We start from the raw sequence: 26,469 nt of genomic DNA on the forward strand, positions 1-26,469 counted from the left end.
TAGTGGTTAGCACTGTTGCCTCACAGCAAGAAGGTTGCTGGTTTGAAACCCATCAGGGGCCTTTCTGTGTGGAGTCTGCATGTTCTCCCTGTGCTTGTGTGGGTTTTCTCCAGGTACTCTGGTTTCCTCCCACAGTCCAAAAACATGCATGTCAGGTTGATTGGTGACTCTAAATTGCCCATAGGAGTGAGTGTGAGTGTGTGAGGTTGTTTGTCTCTATGTGGCCCTGTGATGGACTGGGGACCTGTCCAGGGTGGACCCCTGCCTTTCACCCAAAGAGAGCTGGGATAGGCTCCAGCTGATCCCTGGGACCCTGGTTAGGAATAAGGGGGTATAGAGGATGGATGGATGAACTCTGTAATATATAGCAAATAATTCTTAAACATTCTTCGTGTGGCACACTAATCTTGAAGGTTAGATTGGGTTTAGATTAAGGATTATAGCGAGTAGTGGTTATGGTTAAGGAAATTAATGCAAATCAATGCAAAGTCCCCACGAGGTAATAAAAACAAACGTGTGTGTCAGCGGGGGTGGGGCTTTCTCCACGTTTGACGTGACTCTCGCGATATTTCGGTCCGGGTTACCACCGTCCTGGATACTCCAGTTTCACTGTTGAGAAACATCAACATAGTAACCCGGGAAAGGCAACATCTGAGGCGGGTAGCGACTTTTCTTTCCGGGGACCTCACAGCTGATCCGAATATTTGGTTGTGGACACCATCGCCGGCACAACAGTAATGGACGCATGTCGTTAGGAAAAGTTGCTGGCTTAGTTGGCACAACTGCTAGCTAACGCTGGTTTACTAACGTAGCCGGCTAACGCTAACGTTAGCAAACAGAAAGCCGAACGAAACTGACGAAGTCCGGAGAAATAACAGGAAGGATTTTCCGATCAAGAGGACGTCAGTATGATCCTGAATATCTAGACACCTCGGAGCGTTTCCCTAAAGGTATGTGTCGTCAAATAAGGTGTTTAGCTAAGTTAACTCCTGACTTTCCTGTCAGCTAGCTAGTTAATATTAACTCTCTCGAGTTCGCGGCTCCGACTATTCCCTGGATCGAAGACTTTCCAAAATAAGTAATTTAAAAGACAGATGTTACGAAAACTTTGAGACCGTGGGTGAAATGTTACATCGATTCTACCATTAACCTGGTGACTGAAACTTGAGATAGTACTTATTTATAATAAGTATAATACTTTTACAAAAGTAAAAGTAGTTAGTTTATAGTAACCATGGACTTTGCGAGTAGTTCCTGGGCAGGGCATTTTTGTCATAACTCTTGACACAAGTTATTTAATTTCTCGACTTTTGACATTTACAGTTAAATAGCAACTACTTGATGTTTCAATAAATATTATAATAGTTTTTGTTTACTTTACAATAAAAGTTAGCGGCCGCGTATGTCTTGTCTAGGTCTAAACGTTTCATCGATGTAAACCGACGTATTATTAGTCTTTCCGGTGTTAGATAGAATAATCTCAAGAATAAGAAATAATGGACTATAAATTCAGATTCCCAATGACCTATCGGGCCACAGAAAGTGACGCTAGGTGGATGTAAAGTAATTAAGACACACCTTACTACGATGAAGTGAGTGGTTGACGGTAAAGTCAGTACAACTCATATAAAGTCAAATATGGCACATCATGTCTTCCTCTCCCCGTCCTTAAATGCAGCTTTTTGCCCAGTAGTGCCTCTAGTGGTCGGAAGCTATAATGCAGTACACTGTGTTCTTCCTATGGGGGTATTGAAAATGCTGCGTTCACCTGTAGGTGGCGACACCGAGCTGCTGCTGATGCTGAGCGACGCTCCAATTGGTGAGCGAAGAAGAAAGCTTGCGCCATCTTGGATTTGACACGGCTTGTGTTTGTTTCCCGAAGTCCACCGGGAAAAATGTGTTTTTATCCCTCACCGCTCGACCGGCATCGGTGATAGGTCTCTGACGTGTTCACCTTATCTCAAATGAGTTTGTGTTTTCACTGTGCTTTTGTAAATGCAGCTTATGAACATTTTATGCTTGAATTGGGCAGGTTCCGTCCCAGCATAACTCAGGACCAGTATTCGGTACTACCGTCCTGGACCAAGCCCTTCGTTTGTAGACTCTCTGGTTGTTGACTTTAGGGAGCCAGGTCCGACAGTCACTGCCGATGTCAGGTGATGTTACGGCGGTTACGATCGGCTGGTTCTTTACCTTACAAACTTGGTTATTAACGTTAATTTGACTTTAAACGGACCAGAGTTGTATATTATGCTTGCGTGTGCAGTTTCAGTTCAGTTCATAACGTTGACTTGTGCCAGAAGTAGCTAAGGTCAGCTTGTCTCGGCGGTCATGATTATAATCCCTGTATAAAGCTTCTGTAGTCGTATGGTACATCATTTTAGCTGCTTTCGGTCTTCTGGTAGAAGTTTTTGGGTTCGGTGCTGTCTGGATTTATATTACAAGAAGGGCAGCAAACATATTTTAATTCAGTCAGTCCACTCTCTGTAGTGATCGTGGTCAAATGTATATGGACAAATGTTAGCGGGCGGGGCTGTTGATAAGAATTTCAGTTTATGTAGAGGCAGTGATGGATTTAGTTTAGTCCGACGTGACCGGCTCAGGGCTGTGTCACGTGATTGTTGGGTGTCAGAGACATGACTCCTTATGACTCCAAGATCCAAACACTCATAGTGACTTAACTAGTTAGGTCATATTTGCTTGGAGACACGAGTTCCTTAATTATAGCAGATCGGTTCAATATAACAGTGTAGCTGATCTAGTTAAAACCAGCCACCTGCACTGTGGTATTACAGGTGTTTTAAGTAAACATCACGTGACACGTAGCAAACTTCAGCTGTGCTTGTCTTACCTCATGGAAGTCGTTTGAGGAATGTGCTGCTGTAAAACCTGTTTTAAATGTCAGTGTGAGATTAATGTGCTGTCAGATACACCTCATAAGGGTTTCGTTTGTTATATGTTCAGTTACCTTGGCCATGCCACATAGTGCTCATTGTGTGTTTTAATTTGTTCATGTGTTCGTTATGGATTGCATTTTGATAACTCAGCTATTGTCTCTAAGGCGTCTTTCTGTCTGAATCATCAACTTGTTTGTGCTTGGTACTTTTTGTTTCTCTTGGCTATTCCTCGTTTTGGTTTCAGTTAACATTTTTTGTTTTTATAGGCCTGTTTAGTTTAGTTGTGGGGGGCAGAGTTTAGTTGTGTTGATCGTATCACTTCCAAATTTGCTTAGTATTGGTCTTGCATTAGTGTTCATGATTTGTCTATGTCTTATCTTGGTGACAGGTGACTGGGAGAGATGAGGAGCACCAGGAGAACTGAGGTGTCTCTTAAAAATCCTGCTCAGCAGCTTACTGATCATAATATTGGCACAGGTATGTATGATGATGACGATGATGATAATTTGAAGTTCACATCTATGAGTTGTATTTAGTTGTCTTATTTTTCTCCCCCTCTCTGTCAGAGCTGACAGCTGCATGGAAAAGTTTGGCTCAGTCCAAAGCTGCTGTGAGTACACCTTCAACAGAGTCTCTCAGAAAGAACTGCCATTTCATAAAAGTAATAACATGCAGTCAGCGATAGCTAATGATGCTAAACATGACTCCCTTTCATTTTAATGTAATATATTTATTTTTTTCTGTTTAGTTGCGGCATATAGAAAACCGCTTAGAGGCGGCTCCAGGGACAGGGGTTCTCCTGGAATCTGTCATGGACCCCCCTAAAAAGAAATCCTCCAGGATGGTATGCTGCAAAGGTAGGTTATTCCAAAATTTTAAAACTATATTATGCAAAATAGCATTATGGTTAGTTAAATTCTATATGATGTGTACAATTATTTGAATCTTTCTATCTCCATTAGATGGACAACAAGCTGATAACAGTGGAGGCTCTTCAAAACGTAGGGGGCGTAGTCAACAAAGTCCAGAAAAGAGCAGTTCACGCAGCCCACTGAGAAATACTACCCAGGACAGCAATGTCCGCAGGAACAACAGTGTAGACTTCAGGGAACCATTGGTGTCATACAGGTACAAATAGTGCACAATAACATATTCTTCGAAAAGTCTTAAGTAACCTCTGTCCGGGTACCTTGGTGTATTTAGAAGTGTGTACTCAGGAATCTGTGGTTAGTGCGTTTGAGTCTTGGCCAAACTGCATCATGAATATTGTAATTTTTATAAATCTTCAATGAAAACAAAAAGTGTAACATTTTTAATAAGCCTGCATATTAAAACTATGTTCAGTTACATGAAAATGTAGTCATACCTTATAGTGTTATCGACAGTTGAGTATGTTAGCCATTTTAATTACTCTAGTCGCTCTTTGTTTAAATCTCATACATCAGAAGAGCCCTTTCACCCAGACAGATGCCAGGCCCCAGTGCTCTTTGATCGTCTCTTCATGTCCATATGTTCCTGACGTCTCCTTTGAATAGCTTGTAGCTGAATAGTTCAGGCTCTTCAGTAGCTCCAGGCTCCTGTGTTTGCATTGATACTGCAGACCTTGAAGTTTTGTCTTTAATCAGACATTTCGAATATGAATGTGTTGCACATTTAGAGTAACTATATGTAACAATTGTTTTATTGCCAGCAATATTCATATTCATAATTTAATGATTGTCAGACAAGTTCTTGAAATCAAATTTTAGAATTTCTGTTTTGTTTTACTAAAAGCAAATTTTTACAATGTTCCATTCAGATCATTTTCATGGTGTTGCCAACCACCGAGGGCAGTGTAAGATTTGCATTACCATAGTTTTAATGTTCCACATTTTAATTAAATGTGACATCTTGTGTAAATATGTTGCTCTCTTCTTCAATACCCTTAGACCATCCATAAACATGTTCTTCTGTGCACTCAGTAAATTAAGAGTAAATCTTGATCTTTCTGATCCCATGTAATCTGGTTTGTGTCCAGAGAGGCCACCCCTCCATCCTCTCAGCTGGAGGCCTACAGTCTGCACTCAGCGCCAGGGTCTTTGTACCCATCCTCTCCACCTCCCTCAGATCCCCTGCTCAGCCGGCTGGTCTACCAGAGGGACACTAGAGACAAACAGACGGACAGGGATCTGGACAGCACACACTCCTCGGCTCTGGAGAGCACCGAGGTCCGCTACCTCAATGACCAGCCAGTCCTGGACACCCTGAGGACTTTTGGAAACCATTCACATCTCACAGGAGTAAGAGAGCCTGCAAGGGAGGGGGCTGGGGAAGACAGCAGTCCCAAAGCACAATTTGTCATGGACAGCCAAGAGACAAGCCCATGTCTAGCTTCAGCTTCAGCCTCAGCCACCATGTGTCGAGGGGAGAGCACTCCCTCCACCAGCCCTGGCTCAGCTTCCCAGCGGCTGGAGAATCTAAGGCGACATCAGCCTGATGACAAACTGGAGAAACTCAAAGAACGTATCCGAAGGCAGAGGCAACATCTGGAGGAGGCTGCAGAGAGAGAGAAGCTGCTGGGTAATCTGGAACAGCCCGTTATGACAGCTGTGGGGAGTAGCTATACTGGTACCAGTAACATGCCCACAGCCAAAATACGAAAAGTAGCTGCTGCACCGCCTGCACCAATATACAAGGGTATCTTGACTTTTGGATTCATCTCATGTTTTTGTCTTACTCACTTATTTCACATGTGTAGTATTAGCTCAGTGTTTTGAGAATGTAGATTTAAGTCATTTACATTTTAATTCTTTCACTCTCAGGTTTCAACAGTACCGAAACGAAGATCCGGACTCCTGATGGGAAAGTTTGGAAGGAGGAGGAGTTTCATAACCTCAGTAGAGAAATATATAGAGATCTGACACGGCAGTTTGCAGGTAAGCATAGACTGCAGCTGTTTTCTTCCCCCTGCTATCATTCTTTAATTCTAACATTTTCTGCTGTGGCTAGGATGTTGCATTTTTTGTTTTTATACCTGAGCTTGTTAACAGTGACTATGAACTGGGATACATAGACCTGCATATGATCGGTCAGCTCAGACATGTTCCTTTTCAGACAACTCTCATCTTTTATTTTAAATTAGGTCTGTCTGTTTGTTTGTTGTGCTTTGTGGCTTATTCTCTGCATATGTCGTTTGTCCACAGAGAGCACCAGACATCAACAGCAGAGAGAACAGAGAGCAGACAGATCCAAGGAGAGAAGGCCTCCAAAGCCTGTCAGGAAGGTCCACAGAGCTGCCCCTGCCTCTGACCTAAATGCAAAACCAGGTATAATAATCTTCTTTTATGTATCAGAGCCAACCCACCCTCTGATGTATTTTTAATTAGTGACAGTAGGAAAATAAGAATGTGGGTCAGTCTGGCAGGATTTTGTCATGGGTCAGTGCATATGCTCCAAGACTTTGTCTTAAATACTGAACCATCTCTGTGTTTAGCTTTGCTTCTCTAATGTCCATGCCCTTTAAGCTGTGTTCTGTATTTCTGACCTCTCTTTATTTATTTGTTTTTTTCCTGTTTATTTTTTAATAGTTTACTGTGCACATAGGCTTTTACTAATGACAGGTCAGGAATGATTTGACAAATCTAAACTCTTTCAGTTTACTCCCCCATGTACTCCGCTATCCCATACCAGGCATGTATGTGTGTTCCAGGACATGAACAAGAGCCACTGCAGGCCTTTGAGGCTGTGTTAAGACTTTAATCCCTGAAGAAATGTCCAGTATGTTTGACATGCAGTTTGTGCCCAGCAAGTAGTATCAGAGCCACGTACTGTGATGACTTGGTCATAGCAGACCTCTGACAGCTGAGAAAACTCCCCCCCACCTCCCCATTCACATATTCTTTCATTCCCACATGCAAACATGTTTGAAGGCTATGTTCATTTTGGTGTCAGCGTAGACTTGGAGACAAGGAAAGACATGTTAGATATATAAGATCATCCCAGTGAGCAATTTAGTGTTACTGGTAAAACACAGTTGAAATAGAAAATACTGATTCAAAAGGTGAAAGCTGACAGTGCTCACTGTCGTCTTATGTTCCTTCCAACTCCTGTATTGCCTCTGGAGCTTGGCTGGTCTCTGTTTCATGCAGGCACAGTACTATAAATAACCCTCTAAAATCTGTGGCCAGGTTCAGTTAGCTCTTCCACCCAGTGGACGCAGCTGCTTGGTTAGTGGATGTAAAGCTTCATTACCAGGAACTGCTCTTTAATATATCACAGTCATGGTGACCTATACTCTAGAGATTATTCCAAGTAAAAAGACTGTTTTTGAAATATAATTTTCCGGTGCTGTGTTGGCCACAATTTAGGTTCTACTCATCCAGACTGTACTAAGCTGGTGGTAGACAACTGAGCAGCTGGGTCAAGCAGAGAAACTTGTCTGCACTAAAAGCTAATTTATATGCTGGATTGGTTCTAGAAGCATGCTGGGGGGATTTGGGTAAAATACAACTTCTTTTTGTTGTCATCTCTCCCAAACACCTGTCCATGCTGTACACACATTTCAAAACCTAAATAAAGCCTCAATCATTTTTATTACCTGCTTGCATTGGTCTTACTACAGCTGTACACGTTGTTTATCGAGTGCTTTTCTTTTTATTTCTTCTGTTGTCCTGTATTTGTTTTTCTGTTTAGGTCTGCTGTATAGGATGCATGTCTGCATGTATGCTTACACATGTAGTCAGCTTGAACTGTAATGAACTGCATTGCTCTTCATTGGCAGGATCTAAGATGTTAATTTTCTGTTTCTCTGCAGTGATTAGTCCAGCATCATGGCGAGAGGGTCAGAAACTGGTAAAGATGGTCCTTGGTCCAATTCCCAAGCTGCATGGGGAGGAGGACCAGCCTCATTCAGCTGACAGACAAAGTAAAACAGGTAGAACCTGGAGACCTCATGCTTTCACTTATTCATGCTGCACGCTCAGCGAAGGAGAGGAGGCAGGTTGAAGGAAGTGAAGACAAAAAAAAAAAAAAAGGTCGATTAAACACTGAGCTTTCTTGAATTTAAAGAGCCTCTGAGAACATATCAGTTTGATGTCAAAATGCATTATTTAGGTCCAGTGGGGTATAAGACCAGACTTAATCACTGAAGTGTAAATTAAGCTTTACTCTAGACTTTCTACTATTCTGATTTCATTTGATTCTGTTTTCTCACTCTGTCTGTCTCAGTTGATCTTTCTGTGAAATGAAGCACTGCATACTATTATCTGAAATGGTGCTTATCCATGTAATTGGAAGTTTTGATAAAATAAATCATCCCAGTATCTTATAGGAGTTTTACATGTCTGGGACTCACAATAACAATCCAGCCAAAGTACTATCAATAAATAAAGAGTCTGTGGCTGCAGCTGTTCTCATTGTCCATATCACACCTTCAAGCTCACACACACTCACACACTATCCATATCTACCTGTTTTTGTTTTAGCTCTGTCTGAACTTGGTACCACTGACCGGAAAGAATAGAGATCGACTGGCTTTTATGGTTGGATGCACAATTAGATGTGACCTTATTTCTAGAGCTTGCTCCTGGTGCAGGCGGCACGCTTTCTGGAGACTGTGGGGGGCAGGGCGACACAATAAAACTCACTGTAGCCATGTATGGAAAAATATTTGTATTCTGCCTGGGTCTAGTGCTTTAGAGTTGGATTTTTAAAAAAATCTGCTGCTGTCCAGTGTTTTCCAAACTGTAACGTTCCTATTACAGATTTAATAGTTAAGGAAAGACTGGCTACTTTCCTATATTTTGGATAAAATGTGGATCATGATGGCAAGACCTTTTTTGTGTTTTATCAGCGTAATTTCTACGTAGGCTTTGTTGGAGCAGTTTAACAGTTTGTTCCATGTTATATTGTGTATGTTTATTATAGAGTCATGGCAAATTTCAAATAATGTCTTTCCTTTATGTTAATGTCACCAGCTTCCTGTGGTCGCTCCAGTTCACACCCACATCCAGAGTCAAACCGACAATCTCACCTTAATGGCACCGAACAGCCTCGCGGTGGATTTCAATCCAAAAGCCACTCTAGGAACACATCTACCCCCTCATCTGGAGCACAGGACAAGGGCCCAGTGGGTATAAGCACAGGCCTGTTGTCAGCAGACATTCAGGGGATTCTTGATGACCTTCAGCTGGAGTGCAAAGCATCAGAGGAGGAGGAGGAGAGGGCCCGGCAAAGGTCCCGGGGCGGGAGCAGCGGTAGGAGAGGGAGAGGAGGATCAGGGTCACGAACGAGGACTCCGGTCTCTTCTTGGGCAACCACTGTGGCAACAGGCAGATCTTCAAGAGGTTGCCGCAGCGCCAGCCCCACTACGCGTCGACCAGAGACTGCCGACATAGCTGACGCCAGGCACAAAAAGCGGCACTATGATGCAGATACCGTGCGGCAGTACATTGCTCGGCAGCAGGAGGAGAGAAAGAGGCGTCAGGCAGAAGAGAAGAGAGCGCTGAGGGAGGAGGTGGAGAGAAGAAACCAGAGATTGCAGGAGCTCTACAAGAGGCAAAGAGAAGTTGCCAAAACAGTGACCCTTCCCAGTGAGGTCCCTGTGGCCCCTGTGCAAAAGCGACTACAAGAGACCTACACCAAGCTGCTCCTGGAGGAGGCCCAGCTGGGTGACAAAGCCCCACAGACACAACCTGCCCCTCCTTCTAGTCAAATGGTATAGAATGAATAACCAAAAATTAACTTATTACATAATTAAGAACATGAATTTCTTATGTGTGTTGATGTGTTCTGCCGCAGAGACCGATATACCAGCCCTCAGGAGAGTCGGACAAAGAGAATAAAAGACTAGAGGCAGCACAGAGCCCCTCAAGCAGTGACAGGTCTTTGAATGATCATCTACCTCCTCCGTTACGCAGGTACACACAGTGCCCGTCTTCTTCGCTAGTTCTCCAGAACAAGAAGTTCCCTACGTTCTTTTTTTATTGACCCAGATGAACAACAAACTGCTGCCTGCAAGTCCACACATTTGTGCATCTACTGGAAGTACTATTTTCAGATGATAATAAACAGGGAATCACTTGACTGCACCAAACAGAGAAGATGTTTGTTCTCAGATGCTTGTTTCCTTCCATGTTCCCCTGAAGCCTTTATTTTCTCTGTGTTTTTGTAGAGGATTAAACAAAAACACTTTTAGTCACTGCTTTAATTTTAGATGCATGCAGTATCTTAGATATTTGACTGATATTAAAGATAAGGGATATAATGCTTCATCATGTTAAGGTGTAATATTGTAGATTTATTTGTTTTTATACGTGTATATGTAGTTCTGCTGTCATTTTAACCTCCCCATTCTTGCTTGCTCTCACTGTTACAGGGGTGATCTGGATATTGGAGTTGCCTCTTTGCTTCAGCCTGACCATCTGAGCCCAGCTGCTCGACCAGCGGCTGGTCCAAGTAGCAGCGGGCTAGCCCCTTTTGGTGAACATTTCCTCTCTCAACTTTTCAAGCTGGACACGGCTGTGCCAACCGATGACATCAAGCACACCCATCGACCAGCTACAGCTCCTTCCAACAGGTCGCATTCCAAGATGTCCCGCATTGAGGCCCTCAAGGCCACAGCAGCATCCCTCTCCAACCGTATAGAGAGTGAGGCTCGGAAGCTTGTTGGCGAGGGAGTAAACTACGGTACAGCGACTTCAATGGACATAGATACTGTTTTGGCTCCTGGGCCCTCTCACACTTATCTTGATGGATGCTGGGCAGAGGCAGCTGCCACACAAAATAATGACATGGACTTGAGGCTCCAGAGGGTTTTGACTAGTACAGGTCAAAGTTCATACAATGGTGCAGCTCTCTCAGGAGCAGGCAGCCCGCACACCCTCAGGGGACAGAAAGAAAAGAAGGCTGTGGACATCAATGTTACCAATGCACAAACAACTTCTTATTTAACAGGACCTATTTTTAACAGTGATACACAAGCAAGAAGAAAGCTAGTCAATGGCTTGGAAGAGGTAGAGGGAATGGATAATATGGCAGCAAGGAGCGGATATGACAAGGAGGACAACCAGGCGGATCTCCATGACTCAAGTGCAGGTTCCATCAGTGAGGGTCCCATACTCAGTGAAGGGAGTCTTTCTGAGGACGAGGCAAGCCCTCCTCACCCCTTCATGAATCATGCACCCAGAGCAGCAGATCGGCTGGGGGCAGTGGAATACTGTGCCGGTCAAAGAACAGACTACCTGCGTCTGTCCGAGTTCCAGAGGGAGGCAGAGAAGTGCTCGACCCTTAAATCTCCGTTTGTTCAACAGGACAACAGTAAAGCAGCCTGGGATGAGCTGAACAGAGGAAGTCCTCTAAGTGTAATCAACATTTTCACTAAGAACCTTCAAGGCCATGTTAAAGGTTAGCTTACATATGAGTACCTTATCAATCAGATGTAAATATGTCAGTCAAGTTGTCTGTACTACTACACGTGTAATAGTACTATACTCCTCTTTTTCATTTGTGTCTTTGTCCTGCAGTGAGTGAGAGGAACTCTCCCTCTGCCCATTCTGTGCACTCTGGAAATGGCCCTGGAGAAGCTGCAATATATGAAGATGATTTTGTGTCATCAAATAGCAGCAGAATGAGTGGCCAGTTGAGGAAGTCCTCTAATTCACCTAGGTAAAGGAAATTTAAAACAGAATGCATTCTTTAAAGTGTCCACTTGGTGGCATTCATGTCACATAGATAAAAACCTCCAGACAGCAATCCTCTGTATTCTTGATGAGATTTGTCCTTGGATGAGCAGTAACTTTTACAGTCCTTAGGCACACTGTTCCCGCATGTTTAGCTTTTGTGCGGTCAAAGAGCCTCACTTTGACAAAAAGTGATTTGATCATATGTCTTTCTCCTCTCTCAGTGTCAACAGTCACTTTGAGGAGCTGATGAGGAGGTCTCCTTATGAGAAAAATACAGGAGGTATCAGTTCTCACCATTCATCCTTTCACTCATCTGTCCAATCATCACATCCTTCCTCTGGTTCAACATCTGGCTCCTCACCCCTGTCCAAACACTCTAGTAGGAAAAGAGGTGAGAATTAATATTTTGCATAATGTCTCATTGAGACTTCTTTTTTTTTTTATTAAAATGGAAATAAAATAGTGGGTTGTATGTTGTGTTTTGCACAGTATAACAATAAAACTCCGCTCCTCTGCAGGCACAGCATCAGACCAGAGTGATGCCACTTTGGTAGAAGAGCAGAGAAGCTCCTGCTCACCCCCCTCAGAGGCATTATCTTCTGACTCCAGGAAGAGAGGCTCAGACAAAAGCTCTGCTCACAGCCAAGACAAGAGTGTTCACTCCAGTGACACTTTAGGGGAAACATCAGGGCATTCCCCCCAGAGGTAATGATCATTAGCAAAATACAAATAATAAAAATATGAATAAATAAATATACATACATGTAAAAGTAACTGGTGTTTTCACAAGTTTGAATTACCTGCCCATGTGATTGTCTCAGGTATTCATTCATCTAGTTTTTGGTAACTTTCAGTGAGTAGTCTGTTACTACTATTGGCTTACATTGTTTTTATACTGCGCTGGGTAAGGTATGTTGAAAATGTATTTCAGGCTGTTTCTTTATTTCTTGGTGCTTACTGATACGGTTTAGTGTTGCTGTTTTGTTTGTTTAAACTGTTGTTCCTGTTCCAACCTCTCAAAAACCTCCACTCCATTACAGTAATGATCCAAAGGTTAATTTATCTGGGCACAGCCAATTACTAACCTAAGAGAGCCCAAGTTGAGCTTGCCAGTCTAAACAGTCTTGTGGGTTGTTCTTCTGTTGAGGGCCTGAGGGTTTAAGCAGCTGTGCAGTGCCCAGCAACAGGAGGAGGCTGCAGGTCGGCCCAGGGTAGAAAACAGTGGTTATTTTGTTTTGGGGCCCTGTGGGGAGGTTGGCTGGGCCAGCCAGCTGCACCACAGATCAGGCCTGCTGCCAAAGGAAAGAAGAGTGTGTTTTGTTTTTTTTTCTTCCCCCATTTAATCCTAGTAGCCACTAGTGACATTTGAGCTCTCTAATGGTACTCTGAAGCCCATGTAACAGATTCCTACCATTGTGTGGGGCCACTTTGTCGTAGAGGCACGTCATTTAGACAGGATTTTATCCTTAGTGCCATTTACAAAGCAGGTTGTTGTTTTTCTCTGGTGGTTACTTAGGGTTCATTAAGTGTGACAGTCTTAAAAACAATTCTTTAGGGACAACACATCTATCATTATAAGTCCCAGTGACCTTTTTTAGGCATTTGTCAGGTTGTCTTTATTAGTTTCTGTTTATATGACAGCTGACAGATTTAGCATTGACGTCATGTAACATTGCTGTATTATTATATATCTATTTAGTGATGTTGCCACTGTCTAGTCTCTTTAATTGGGAAGTAGAGAGTATCCGGATCTCTTCAGCTATTGTCGTGGCCTCTGGTTCCCTCTGAGCAGCACAGTGTAGCCATTTATAGTCTGGGCCTCTCACAGCGAGGGTGTTCTTCCTCTGTCAGCTCTGCCGTTTGCAGTGCCAGGAGCTCAGTTTTTCTTTTATCATGTGGTCATGTGGTTTCTTTTTCTGAAATGTTCAGCCAACTCTACAGTTTGCAGCATGTCACTGGGCTGTGCAGGATTTAAAGAACGTTTTAAATACATAAATTACACCAGTTAGTGTTTTTTACATCTCAAATGTCAGTGGCATTTCACAGCTTTGTTAGTCAATAATATGTTAGATTTCAAAAATATCTTTTTAATTCACCTCTTATATCTACACACCCTCTAAACCTGTAAACTGAAACACATCCACCATGAAGTTACAAGCTTTGGAAGAGATCTTTTAAATTTATACCCATTTCCAGCCAACATGAACTAAGTGCTAGTTTGGAGCTGGTGCTAGAGCCATTTCAGAGCTGGCTCAACTTGCAAACCTTAATAATCAGTTTGTGTTTCCCCAGGCTACAGAGCCATTGCAGAGCCTTGTAAGTACGTCCTTGTATAGGCCCCAGTCAAAAAAGCTTTGCTGCATCTTCTAAAATAAAATGGTGGCTCTGCAATTTTATTAGAATAGTTCTAAATAGCACTCCATTTTTCCAGCGTGATACCCAGAACTGCGTGTCAGGTAGATTGACTGACAGTGAGCGTGTGTAGGTGAACGAGCTAATGTTGATGTTAGTAACTACACTCTCAGGAAAGGAGTTTAATCTCCTCCCAGTCAACAGAAACTGCTTCACATGTTGCAGGTCTAACAGGAAAACAAAAGACAATGTTATAATAAACTACTTCAATAAACTAGTTACCAGAAAAATAACCTGATCACAACAAAGTAGTGTTGTAGCAAAATAGGTTGTTTTACTTATATTATCGTTTTATTTCTCTCCCCTCTCCCCTCGTCTTCTTGCACATCGACAGACATATGAATCCATGCTCACAGCTATTTATGGACTTTATTCCTTCCCCAAAACAAATCATTTTAACACTGTTTTTCAAAATAAAACTCACTGTTTATGCTGTGCCAAATACCGTTTCAGATTAAACTCTTGTTGGTTGTGATAATCCCATCCCCAGCTCCAGACATAAGCAGTTCTTAATTCTAGACCAGGAGAGAGTTGTGGCCAAGTTAGCACAGTCTTTGGCTGTCCAAATTAAAAGAAATGGGTCAGAATTAGGCACTGGCTCTGAACCAGCCTGGGAAATACCTTAGGGGGAAAAGGGTAATAAAGTCACAGCTATAATAAACATTTCATTACTTTTTTTTATGGCATTTCTAGTTTAGGGCTGGACGATAAGAAGTCTAGAGCGGTCCGGCCCAAGTGGGCTTCTCCTTGCGGCTCTCCAGACCCTGGTTTTACTCCAAGAGCAGAGTCTCCCAGTGGATCTCTGGGTGCAAATATCATGAACACAGGCACCACAGCTCGCAGTGCCAGATCAGACACCAGGACCACAGGTAAATAAAACTCATTTCAAAGTTTGTATGATGATCAACAGATGTAACGTGACACACACTTTGCTGCTGCTGATAAAAGACAAAAAAGATGCGACACAACTACAAAGACCTGGCTGAGCAAACACATACTTAACAGTTGTTTATGTACTCCCCAGGCTTATTTGTGACTCATGTTAGCGCTGCAGTCGGCCAACTCCACCCTTCTACCGCTGCGTCTTTCTCACTCTATCCACCCTTCATGTTTCTCTCAGGTGAACTACAGTATTCACCTGCTGTCCTGCAGCAGCGTATGGCAGCAGAGCTACAGTACCTGGAGTCCATTGAGGAGTCCGTCCGACAGCTGGACAACATGGAGAAGCTGATGGGTCTATCTATGGCTCAGCAGGAGAGTGCATCATTGGCTCAAATGCTCAAGGTACAAGAAGATTTTGGTGTAATACTGTAGGAGTGGGTGTAAGAGTAGTAGTGGTAACTTCAACAATGAAGCTATGTTGTATATTTAGATGTGTCTGCAGGACTTTCATGTCGGAAGTTGTGTTTTTAAACAAAATCAACTGAATTACATCAAACTTCTATATTCATCTTTCTCACTGATGCCACACCTGTTATTTAATATTAATCCTTTTCTGACTGTAGGACTACGCATGTTCTAAGTTGTGTTTTTATGTTACAGCATTACCTGCTCACAGTGGTTAATATTAGTGGGTAACATATTCGTTTAGTATTAATGTATGTACCATAGTAAAGTGATATGAACCATGTACATTATTTATATATATCTGAAATGACTGGGATTATACAGTAACTGTCATATAATTAACCACCTAGTAATTTCCACCCATCCTGTTTATTAGGAGCTTTCATTGTTTTGTCTGCATAACATTTACAAAATAGACATTTAGGAGCTTTTCTGGTCTCTGTAAGTTTCTGAGACTTATCATCTCACTGTAATGGTTTTGCATCAATGTGCTTGTTGAGCTGCTTTGCAAACTTTGACACCACAGGCCAAGCAGCAGCAACATGAACGCGACCTCTATGAGCTGAAGATCAAGGCTGAAAGAGAAGCTCTGGAGACAAAGCTACAACTGGAGGAAAACAGGCAGCGGGTAGCCAGGGTACAACCACACACACACATACACACACACACACTGAGGCACTTTGTTTTATTCTCATCACTTCAGAGGGCATTTCAATGAGTTAGGTTAGGTTTCTTGAGACATATCCTAACCATAGCCATTATTTGCCTAATCCTTATCCCCCCCACCCACACACACACACACACACACACACACACACAGTAGTTTACTTTTACCAACAATATGTATTTTTGTAGATGATACATCCATTGTTTTTTCACCTTATGAATTACAAGCTGTGAATGCATTTTATATTTTAATTGTATGGCTTTGTCCAGGCTCATATAGAACTGCAGGGGAATTTGGTGGCAAGTCAGAAAGAAGCTCTGGATGGCGTCCAGGAGGCAACTACTAAGATGATGAGTCAACAGGCTGAGGCAGCACAGTACACGGCCGACGCTGCCCGACACATCAAGGAGGTTAGCAATCACTGCCTCACTCTCTGCCTGGAAAACAGCCCGTGTCTTCATTTTATAACGAAAGCTGATTGATTGTTGACAGTAAAGAAATTACCATAAATGCAGAGGAGGAAAGCGTAATATTGAGTGTAAGACCAAATCAGATATTTGAACTGAACGTTTTCTCATCTATCAGATGACAGAATTGGCACGGACGCAGATAGCAGGAGCTTTGGTGATTCCCCCTGTTGCCACAAAATCCTCTGTGTTGGAACAGCCGGAGGAAAAGAACAGTTTCTACATGAAGAAGCGACAGGAGGAAACTGAATCTGACAGGTGAATTCAAAACACTTTTTGTGAGAACGAGGAATTTTTAGCAATTCTGGCACCCAGACTTCTTCTTTTGTGAATTTATCTTAACTTTAAGATATATTTGTTTTGTAAATCCATGCCAGGACACAAGACTTGTATGTTTTCTTTTATTATAGTCATTTAAACCGGACAAAACATTAATATTATTATTATTATTACATTATATTATCATTAAGTATCTGCCCTAAATGTTCATACATTCCTACAGCTTCCATAGTGAGGTCTCAAGCAGAAGGAACAAGCCAGACGAACCCCTGTCTTCACTGAACAGCCTCAGTCACTCTGACTCTCTGTCCTTCAGAAGACCCAACATCAGGTATCATTAAGACGTCTCATGTGGCAGTGATTTCACAGTTGTACATTTAGTGGAGAAAGAAAAAGAGACACTAAAACTGTCTTTTTCTCTGTTCCTCAGTGGAGCAGATTCCAGCAGTTGCCACAGTTCCTCGCGTGTCTCCTCACACCAGAGAGACCAGACGAAAAAAGAAGAAGATGAGGGTAGACGGGGTAAGAGGGGACCTGAAGGGAGGCTGGACAGGGAAGCAGGCAGCAGCTCCATAGAGGAGGAAGTTCCTACAGCAGCAAACGACTCCCTCTGCAGTGACAGCATCCCCTCAGTCGTAGAAGAGAAAGGTACTAAATAGCAAACACAAATCGAAGACAGAAAATAACTGCTCATACAGTATATACTGTATATACGCTTCTTGTTTTAATTAGATGGTGAGTGGTTAGAAAACCTTATTGCCATTATTTGATGTGTACTGAAGATGAAAGTGTGTATATGTACAGACATCTGAAATGTTTTGTAGATATGAAGGTTAGAGTGCACACTGAGCTTTTTTGTTTCTGGACACCAGGCGACAGTACATCAGTGGCAACTGAGTACTCTCTCAAGTTTGACGAGTCCATGACTGAGGATGAGATAGAAGAACGATCCTTCCGTTCTCTGCTGCCGTCCGAGGCTCACCGCCGTGGAACAATGGAGAAAAAGCCTCGCACCCACGAAGAATCAGAAGATGATGGAGCCAACCACAACACAAGACTGGTTTCAGGAGCACACAATATCTTGAAGGTGATATGTCAGCAATTGACCACTGACTGCCTGATTTATCCCATCAGACGTATGATTGTTCTGATCCCCCCCCCCCCAACCTAGATTTGATTTGTGTTACTTACTAACTTTGCTAATGTGTCTCTCAGAGGTGTCTAACCTTTTGACCTTTGTTCTCTTGCTGTCTCAGGACGTGAGCATGGCTTTTTCCAGTGGACAGGACAGCTTTTCCCAGTTCACTATGGACATGGTGCGTCAGTACATGAAGGACGAGGAGGTTAGACTGCAGCACCAGAGCGCTCTGCTTCGCCTTCGCCAGAAAGCTCTGAAAGAGAAGACCAGGACTGAGCTGGCCTGGCTGGAGCACCAGAAAAAGAGGCTGAGGGACAAGGGAGAAGATGACAAAATGCCACCAATCAGGAAGAAGCAGAGGGGCCTTCTGATGAAACTACAGCAGGAGCAGGTATTTTAGAGTTAAAGCATGATGACATTAAAGGACAGTTGAGCTTTGGAGTATAATGTGATCGTCACTCATGTTCCTCGTGTTCACAGGCTGAGATCAAGCGGCTTCAGGAGGCCAATAAAGCAGCAATGAAGGAAAGGCAGCTGTTGCTGAAGCAGCAGGAGGAGATTGAGCGGATGAGAAACTCAACACTTAGACTCAAGGAGCGCCTCAAGAGTGCTGGCGGTGAAGCGCCACCTGTAAGTAGTGCAGTTACTGATCACCTTCAGAGCTTGTACAGGGGAACAGGTAGTGTGCCACAGAAATGGACTCTTAATGTAACAAAGTAAGCAAATGTACACACGACTTTTTAAGATCATGCTGCCATGTTCATCCTACAGTTTTCTAATTACTGGCCTGTCTGCATGTGTCCATTCAACCATTTTCCAGGAGACTCCTGTATCAGAAACACCAGTGTCAGAACCAGCCTTCCCCAGCATGACACATGCTAACGATAACCGCAGCCCCTCTCCCTCCCTCTCCGTCTCTGGGAGTGAGACCAGCAGCATCATGCAGAAGCTCAAGAAGATGCACTCTCACATGGACGAGAAGTAAAAACTTTCATTTCGTTTGTCGTATGTTAATTGAGCTATTGTTATTAACTTTCCCATCAAAATATCACACCTCATGTTCCCTTATTTGTGTTTAACACTACCTAATACTGATATTCCCCTTGTGATTTGCTTCTCTGATCTTTTTATTTTCAATAGTAGGAATTCCCTGATAACCCTTTTTTTTCCTCATTTTTTTATTTATTCTAGTTTTAACCACACAGTGCTGACACAGACTTTGATCCAGCAAAACACTGGCCTGCACAGTGCACACTTAGCCTATAGCCTTGGTATGAGTAGCACTGAATTAAAACTGATAAAGCAGTTTGACCGCTGAATAGCTCTAGAATAAGTGCTGCACTGTGCTGTTTGTGGCAGTGGCTTTTTAAAAAAAAAAATCTTTTCTAACATTATGATCTGATAAAAGTCAGAAACTAACAACTAACCCAATAGAAACTAACAATAAAATCTTTGTCGTGCTGCTGAAGTGCTGTGTGAATGTGTGGATATGAATCTAAGCATGCTCCATGTTGTTCCCCTTCTAAACTAGATTAGCATCCACACTCTTGGTTACAATACACCTCCTTAGCTTAAGATGTTGCATTGTCCAATAGTATTAACAGTACACTATGTAATAGTGAAAGTTTAAAATATAGAGGCATAATTTCTTTGAAACTAAGACAAGCTAATGTCCTCCACTCCGATGTCTTTTAATGTAATCGTATCTCTTCCTGTAGTTCCTCTGAAGGTTTTATGCTTTGCCAACATCCTTAATCGTGTGATTTTATTTTTAGGGCCTCCTGTGATTGGGTAGCTCCACCAAGTGGGTTAGTTGTTCTAGGGCTTAGGGTTTATAACTTGGCTGGTTAAACTTCTGTGCTATGGTAACACTTCAGCAGTGCCAGATTTCTTTAAATGTATTGTCAGTAGCACACTTATCAGCACAGCTTTGCTTGTTTTCCTGTTAACTTTAATGCATTATAAGAGTTTCTCAAGTGTGTCATTCTTTATTGCCACTGCCCTGCACAGCTAAATCAATTTAAGATTACATATTCGGCTCGATGTAACACGCTAACAAAGTTGTAATCACTTTGTGTAAGGTTATAACTGTTACCTCACTCTAATTTGTTTCAATATCAGGATTATTGATCAATCTATCATTTAATTCCCTCTATAAGCAGATTTGTTAGCAATGATATCCCAGCCAACCCCCATGCTTAACGCCAACATGCTGCCGTTTCCAGAAACCTGACAGACTGACATCATGGCGATAAAACCACACTTGCTCACATCACTCTTCTCTCTCCCTTTCTCTCTACTTGTCTTTTCCCTCTGTGTCTTTTGTCGTCTTTATGTTTCCCGTCTCCTACATGTGTGTGTCGTACATGTCTGTGACTGTGTTTCTTTGACTTGTTTGACTCTGTTGCGTGCCTGTGTGTTGTAGACACTGTTCTCCTGTCCACTACTTCTTCTCAATGTTCACGGCCCACCACTGGGCCTCCCTCAGTGTCTGTCTTCCCACCCTCCACCCTAAATTCCAGCTCTTTATCTACAACCAGTTGGTCAGGTACTGTACAGTGATCTCTGCCTCTTCCCCAGCACCTTCACCTAGCTCTGTCCTGCCTCACCTCCCACTCCATGGAACATGCTTGTGTTCATCCACTGGCACTGGGACATTGTGGGCTTGGGATGGTGAATGATGAGTGATTTGGATGTTTGATTTTGTTTTTTTGTTTTTTTGTGAGACCTTTTTAACTTCCAGGATGGAATTTGTGTGTTGAAGGAATTTGAGTGAAGGCTCTGTGTGCCCAAGGAAAGCTGCTTTGCTGAAATAAGCTTACCTTTTGACAACTTCACATAAAATTGATATATATTTTTTTTTTTATGCTGGCTGACTAGCATGCTAGTTTTGTGCAAAGAATGTAGTATCCCCACTGTAGATATTTTAATATCTACAGCATACTGGTTGAGTTTAAAATAATCAAAACCTGAGATAATTGAGTTGAAAAGTGTTTTGTAAAGGTCAAAGGTTAAGTTCATTTAGCAGGAGCCTTCCTTGTTGCATTGGAATCTCAGACTAAGAGCTGGCATTTCAATATTTTCTGTGCTCTCTTTCGTTTTTGCCTCTTGGAATGAATGACAAATCCATTCCCTATCAGATTCTGGCTGCTGGCTGGTTAGCTTCAGGCCAGTTATGGATATAAAATGTTCTGAGGTTAAACCGCACTAAAATGGGGATGGAGTGCTCTGTCTCTTTAACGAGTCCAGTATATCTTAACTAGGCCTCTTTATTAGGTAACTGTAGCATAGGATGGGATAATAAGTACAGATGGTCATTGGCTATAATAATGTTTGGGAAGGCACTAAAAGAAGCCCCCAGTCTGGTTCTTCAGTATCTGGCCTGTCATCAGTATACATTAAGTCAAGACAAAGGCCTCTAAATTAGATCAAGGCTAAATAATACTGCACTGTAATGGCACCCATAGCTGTGGGAGACCACATTATACCTGACTGCACTTCTAAATCTACAGAGGTATGTTCTGTATGTTCAACTTGTATTTCAGGTTTCAGTTATTTTACTTTTGCAGGGTAATAGAAACCTTGGTGTTTTAGTGTAACTGAGACAGTACAGAAAGTGGATGAGGCCAAACTAAAGATACACATATACAGATGTGACTGTCGATGCTTTGTTTTTATCCTGTAACTGCTAAAAGTGTTTGGTGTGTGTGTGTATGGGTGTGTGACTGCATCCTATCAAAATTGATCCTCTGGGTTTTAACCTGATGCATGAATCTAACATCTTCCCTATTCTTTTCCTGCTCTTCCTTTCTCCCAAGTGTCATGTCATCACTTTCTTTTTTTTATTTCTTCAGTTCGATGGGTGCTTGTACACATCGATATATATTATGGATGTCTATTTTAGGCATGGAATGGGTGTGTGTGTGTGTGTGTGTGTGTGTGTCAGACAGATATTTTGACTGGTTTGTGGTGAGTTTGCAGTGGTAACTGGATGTCGAGGTGATTTGGGTCTGCTTGCTTCTGCAAGGTGATGTTTAACCCTTATGCTAAATGGCCTTTGTCCGACTTCTTTCCCTCATCACTGCCTCTTTTCCCGCTTTAACCTTAATTCATCCTCTTTCACTCATCTTGGTTTCTACACTTCTCACCATCAACTCCAATGTCTTCCACTCTTCTGCCATCATTTTTCTTTTCCTCCCTTCATCTTTACCATCCACTTCCCCAGGTTCCTGACCAAGCGAGAGCAGCAGCTGATGCAGAGGCGTCGCCATGCTGAGGAGCTGCTGCAGTGGAAACAGCGGCTGGATCAAGAGGAGGCAGAGGTCCGTCGGATGGAGAAAGAGGCCCTGGCTGTATGGGACAGAGAGACACCTGGGAACAAAGAATTTAATGTTCCAGAGAGCCAGGAAAAGGAGTGCTCTGATATGAGCTCCAGCCCTAGGCACCATCAAAGCTCAGAGCCCAGAACTGACAGTGAGAAAGGTGATTCTTAGATTTCCAGATGGATTGTTTCTAGCAGGAATGTGATTTGGGGCTGAGGTTAGAAACAATCTGGACAAATAAAGATGAGTTCACATGGACTGTTTTAATTCCAGAGTATGTGAGTGAGGGCAGCTGTACTTCAGCAACACCTGAGTCCAGTATACACACAGAGGCACTGGGGTCCCAGCAACCAGGCAGCCCATCCTCAGTACAACCAGAGTCGGCTCCTGAAACACCTTTGGCCTCCGTCCAGAGCAGCCCTGCAAATTACACCCAGGACTTCACTTCAGCTCCCCAGTCACCCAGCAGACACGTACAGTTTTATTCCCATTTTGTATTTCACTGCTTTTTAGCTGTTACACTTTTGAATTTTTAACTTAATGTAACAGATTAATATTGATCAAAATATTAATCCAGGCATACCTCTGATAATAGTTCTTCTGGATTGTAATATTCCTGTGTCTTCCCCCTTCATCTCCTGGTTGGACTTTCCAGGCGTCTTTATGTAAAGGCAGCCACAGCCCTGCTGGCTCTCCTTCAGATGGCAGCAGCAAAACTAAGATGCAGCTTCACTCCTCTGCCCGGACCTCCAACCAGGCCCACTCTCAACAAACCGACTCCCCCATGGCCTCACAAACTGGTGAGTTACCCGTCACTCAACGCACACACACACTGAATATATATATATATAGTATTTGTAGAGTGCGTAGTAGTTCCCGATAGCTCTCAGAGAAGGTAGAAGAGGGAGGACATAATGCAGCTGTATTGTTGGCACTGTGTAGTCAGACATAATATGGTGCTGCCAGGAATACATTATGAAAGCACTTGATACCTAACCTGCTTGGCTGTGTGATGGGATGAGAAAACACTTTGCATTGCACTTAGTTATTACACAAGGACAGTTTTGCTGGCGTGGTATTGTAGCTGAATAGCTGTGTGTTATTGGTTTTCAGGCCACTGTTTAAACCTTTAATCTTTCTAACTCTTTGTTCATTGTTTACAAGTCAAAACAACACACACAAAAAATGAATCTCACACATTCCTGGTAAAGAAAATGTACAGTAATCCCCCAAAGAAATGGGTCTGGGTTCGGAATGGCACTAGGTTGGATTACCACCTTTGCTAATCAGAAGTTTGGCACTGGTTTCACATTCTAACTGTGATTTATCATCGACATTTGCCTACAGAGCCCATTTCAGACCAGAGTGACATAGAGTCTCGTATCAAGGCTCTGAAGGAAGAGCTCAGAAAACGAAAGTTCATGGCCTACCAGCTGAAGAAAGAGCAGAAGAAGAGGCACAAGGAGCGCCTGAAGGCACAGGAGGCCAGCCTACTGAAACAGCTGGAGGTAAATGTGTGTGGTGGCAGTGGGTCCCAATGGTTGTTTTATGTTTAAACTACATTGTGTGTGCATTTATGTAAGTATAAGTACAGACATTAACTGTTATTTTCCCTTTTTCAGACCTATAACAACATCATTGAGAAAACGAAGGCAGAACTGAACAAGGAGCCAGACTCAGCACCTGATAACAAATCCACCTCAGCCGCAGAGGACTCCACTATTAAATCAGCTGTTCACAGGTAAATAAACAGATACAAACTTGACACTTGAGATATATTTTATAAGACTATTTGAGACTATATTTTATAATTCTATAATATATATTCATTCTACAATATACTTCACAGATCTGAAAACAGCAAACTCTCTGAAAGAACATGCACTGATGCTTCATTACACCACTGTGAGTGATCGCTATTGATAATAACTGAAGTGTACATGACATACAGTGTTAATATAAAGATGTTCCAATAATAACGTGACTCTGTCCTATTGTGTTAGATGCCTCTCCTCAGCTCGATCATAGCGCATCCACCTCAGTGCCTGAAGAATTATCTGATGAAGATCCGCCAACAGTCACTCCATCTCTCGTACACGGCAGCCCCGACTATCCATTGTCGGGTCTCCAGAGCCTTCAGTCCGCAGAGGCTCTTTTAAGACCTTCCTCCCATGAAGCCGAGGCACAGATTATTGAATCTGGGGCTGAAATTCTTATACCTGATAAAAGAGCTGACATTCAGGAAGAGCTGGAGGTAGAAGCAAGCTCCGGGTTGGACCATCGACACTCGGAACACGTTTTCAAACTAGAAGACAGACTAGACTCCCAGGAGAAGTTGTCGACGTCTAAACATGCTTCCTCTTCCATGAGTGAAGAACATGGATACTCTAGATCTGAAGCGGAGGATGTTGTAAAACCTACAACTAAGTCTCATTCAGCTGAAATAGACTTCAAAACGTCAGCACATCCAAGCCGCAGCACCGATCCCTCCTGCTCACCTCACTCTGGGGCCTTCTCTTCCCAGAAAGAGCCACCCATAAAGGATGCTGAAGCCTCATCTCTCTTGGCAGATGGTTATCATGATGACTTCGAGTCATCGGTTGATTTGTCACCCAGGGAGGAGCATCATAGTTCCAAGGCTGAATCTCAAATCTCAGTTTCCACAACTGAAATCAGGGGATTAATTAAGGACTCCCCTGTCAGAAACCTTCCTTATGACAGCCAAGAGGGGAAGGTAGAGGAGGAAATAGCTGAGGAGCTGAGTGACCATTCTGAGGCCAGTGAACCTAGCCAGCGGTCTTTCAGACTGTTGGATCTCCATAAGCAGACAGAAGACTCCAAACATGATCATCAGAGTATTAATTCCAGCCTCTCACCACCCATCTCTCCTTTGCAGACCGCTCTGACTGCTGTTACAGATGTAATGCCAGACTTCAACATCGGTGATCGGGTTCTTGTTGGTGGCGTTCAGCCCGGCACTCTGAGATTCAAAGGCCCAACCAGCTTTGCTAACGGCTTCTGGGCTGGTGTGGAGTTGGACAAGTCTGAAGGGAGCAACAACGGCACTTATGATGGGGTGGTTTATTTTGAGTGTAATGAGAGCCACGGTATCTTTGCTCCTCCAGAGAAGATCACACACCTGCCAGATAAGTTTGAAATGGACACAGACATCACAGAGGACGAGGACTCGTTCTTTGATGACTTGTCAGGTAAAGGTGGGCATAAACGCAAACCAGATGAGGACGAATCGCAAAAACAAGGAAATCTGAAGAGCGGCGATGAACAGACATCTCTGAAGGACTTTGAGCCTGAAGATAATAAGGTTACAGATGATTCTGTTAACAAGAGCCAGGCCGCGCTGAAGGCCGGGTCACACCTTAATTCACTGCATCACAAAGAGTCCAAGCATCTGATTCCTAATGGCAGCAGTACACACGTAATATTGGATTTTGAAGACGCACCAGCCACTCTCCTCATCTCTGACATGGACCAGACCGGTTCGGTGAAGCCAAGTCAGAAGGAGATTACCGACCTTGTAGAGAGAGAAGACGTAGACTCACAGCAGCAGTTCCCTCCTGAAGATCTGACCACAGATATCAGGGACGATAAGGAACAGAAGAAGGAAACAGACTTCCTAGACACACTTTCAGACAAGCTCTTTAACAACTTCATCACAGACACAATGAAGCAGTTGACTGAAATTAAAATGGCTAAAGAGCAGAAGATAGAAGCAGCCAACCAGGAGAGTGGAGACCTGTGTGGTGAACACGTTGAAGATGAAGAGTGGGTCTCTTCGGTGGAGCAAAAAGATGGTCTTCCCTTCTTCCTACCCCCAGAAAAAGAGGAGCTGTCTTCTCCAGAGCTGTGTAACCGACCGGTGAGTCTGCCTCTTCAGTCCTGTGTTAATCAAAGCTCTCACTTGAAAATAACATTGTGTCTGCACACCCTGGTGATTTATGTATGAATAGTAATGCCAGTGACAGAATAAGTCCTGACACAGTGCTAATACTATATTGTAAAGCCATTGAACAGGCAAATTGTCTGTATGTAAACACCAGCAATGTAAATAAATGTACTGATGAACCACTTGTTGATTTGACCTGGGCAGCCCTTGTTTTGAGGATGTGTTCAGCCAAAGTCCACCTTGATGTTGACAGACTTTATTGACTTGGGTGCTCTTTGCTGACAGCCTTTTGTGTCTGTAACTCAGAAGATGAAGACTTGATCAAAGGAGTAAAACCATGATTTTAGGACTTGTTCTGTGACAGTGCAGTTAAATA

General features: G+C 43.0%; 1 protein-coding gene across 3 annotated transcripts in view; it reads left to right on the forward strand.

Annotated features, from left to right (window-relative positions):
• Positions 1-570: 570 nt before the first annotated feature.
• Positions 571-26,469, forward strand: part of cep350 (centrosomal protein 350) — a 29,599-nt gene continuing 3,700 nt past the window's right edge. Inside the window, exons 1-34 of one of the 3 annotated variants that reach the window (XM_026305289.1) lie at positions 571-950; positions 3,286-3,374; positions 3,464-3,507; positions 3,646-3,754; positions 3,860-4,025; positions 4,915-5,573; positions 5,699-5,812; positions 6,080-6,202; positions 7,690-7,809; positions 8,852-9,591; positions 9,675-9,793; positions 10,252-11,279; positions 11,399-11,540; positions 11,779-11,948; positions 12,076-12,262; positions 14,663-14,838; positions 15,090-15,253; positions 15,843-15,953; positions 16,253-16,393; positions 16,569-16,708; positions 16,953-17,060; positions 17,160-17,377; positions 17,602-17,816; positions 17,986-18,258; positions 18,348-18,497; positions 18,688-18,848; positions 20,293-20,415; positions 22,093-22,349; positions 22,463-22,662; positions 22,845-22,989; positions 23,537-23,697; positions 23,812-23,930; positions 24,039-24,094; positions 24,193-26,066. In XM_026305289.1, coding sequence (XP_026161074.1) covers positions 3,299-3,374; positions 3,464-3,507; positions 3,646-3,754; positions 3,860-4,025; positions 4,915-5,573; positions 5,699-5,812; positions 6,080-6,202; positions 7,690-7,809; positions 8,852-9,591; positions 9,675-9,793; positions 10,252-11,279; positions 11,399-11,540; positions 11,779-11,948; positions 12,076-12,262; positions 14,663-14,838; positions 15,090-15,253; positions 15,843-15,953; positions 16,253-16,393; positions 16,569-16,708; positions 16,953-17,060; positions 17,160-17,377; positions 17,602-17,816; positions 17,986-18,258; positions 18,348-18,497; positions 18,688-18,848; positions 20,293-20,415; positions 22,093-22,349; positions 22,463-22,662; positions 22,845-22,989; positions 23,537-23,697; positions 23,812-23,930; positions 24,039-24,094; positions 24,193-26,066 — 8,589 coding nt within the window. In that variant the 5' untranslated portion in view covers positions 571-950; positions 3,286-3,298. Of the gene's footprint in view, positions 951-1,846; positions 1,938-3,285; positions 3,375-3,463; positions 3,508-3,645; positions 3,755-3,859; positions 4,026-4,914; positions 5,574-5,698; positions 5,813-6,079; positions 6,203-7,689; positions 7,810-8,851; positions 9,592-9,674; positions 9,794-10,251; positions 11,280-11,398; positions 11,541-11,778; positions 11,949-12,075; positions 12,263-14,662; positions 14,839-15,089; positions 15,254-15,842; positions 15,954-16,252; positions 16,394-16,568; positions 16,709-16,952; positions 17,061-17,159; positions 17,378-17,601; positions 17,817-17,985; positions 18,259-18,347; positions 18,498-18,687; positions 18,849-20,292; positions 20,416-22,092; positions 22,350-22,462; positions 22,663-22,844; positions 22,990-23,536; positions 23,698-23,811; positions 23,931-24,038; positions 24,095-24,192; positions 26,067-26,469 lie in introns of those variants that run through there. The other 2 variants (XM_026305290.1, XM_026305291.1) reach the window with 2 other exon arrangements.

Source organism: Mastacembelus armatus, chromosome 4 (genome assembly GCF_900324485.2).
Source record: "Mastacembelus armatus chromosome 4, fMasArm1.2, whole genome shotgun sequence".
NCBI classification, from domain to species: Eukaryota; Metazoa; Chordata; class Actinopteri; order Synbranchiformes; family Mastacembelidae; genus Mastacembelus; species Mastacembelus armatus.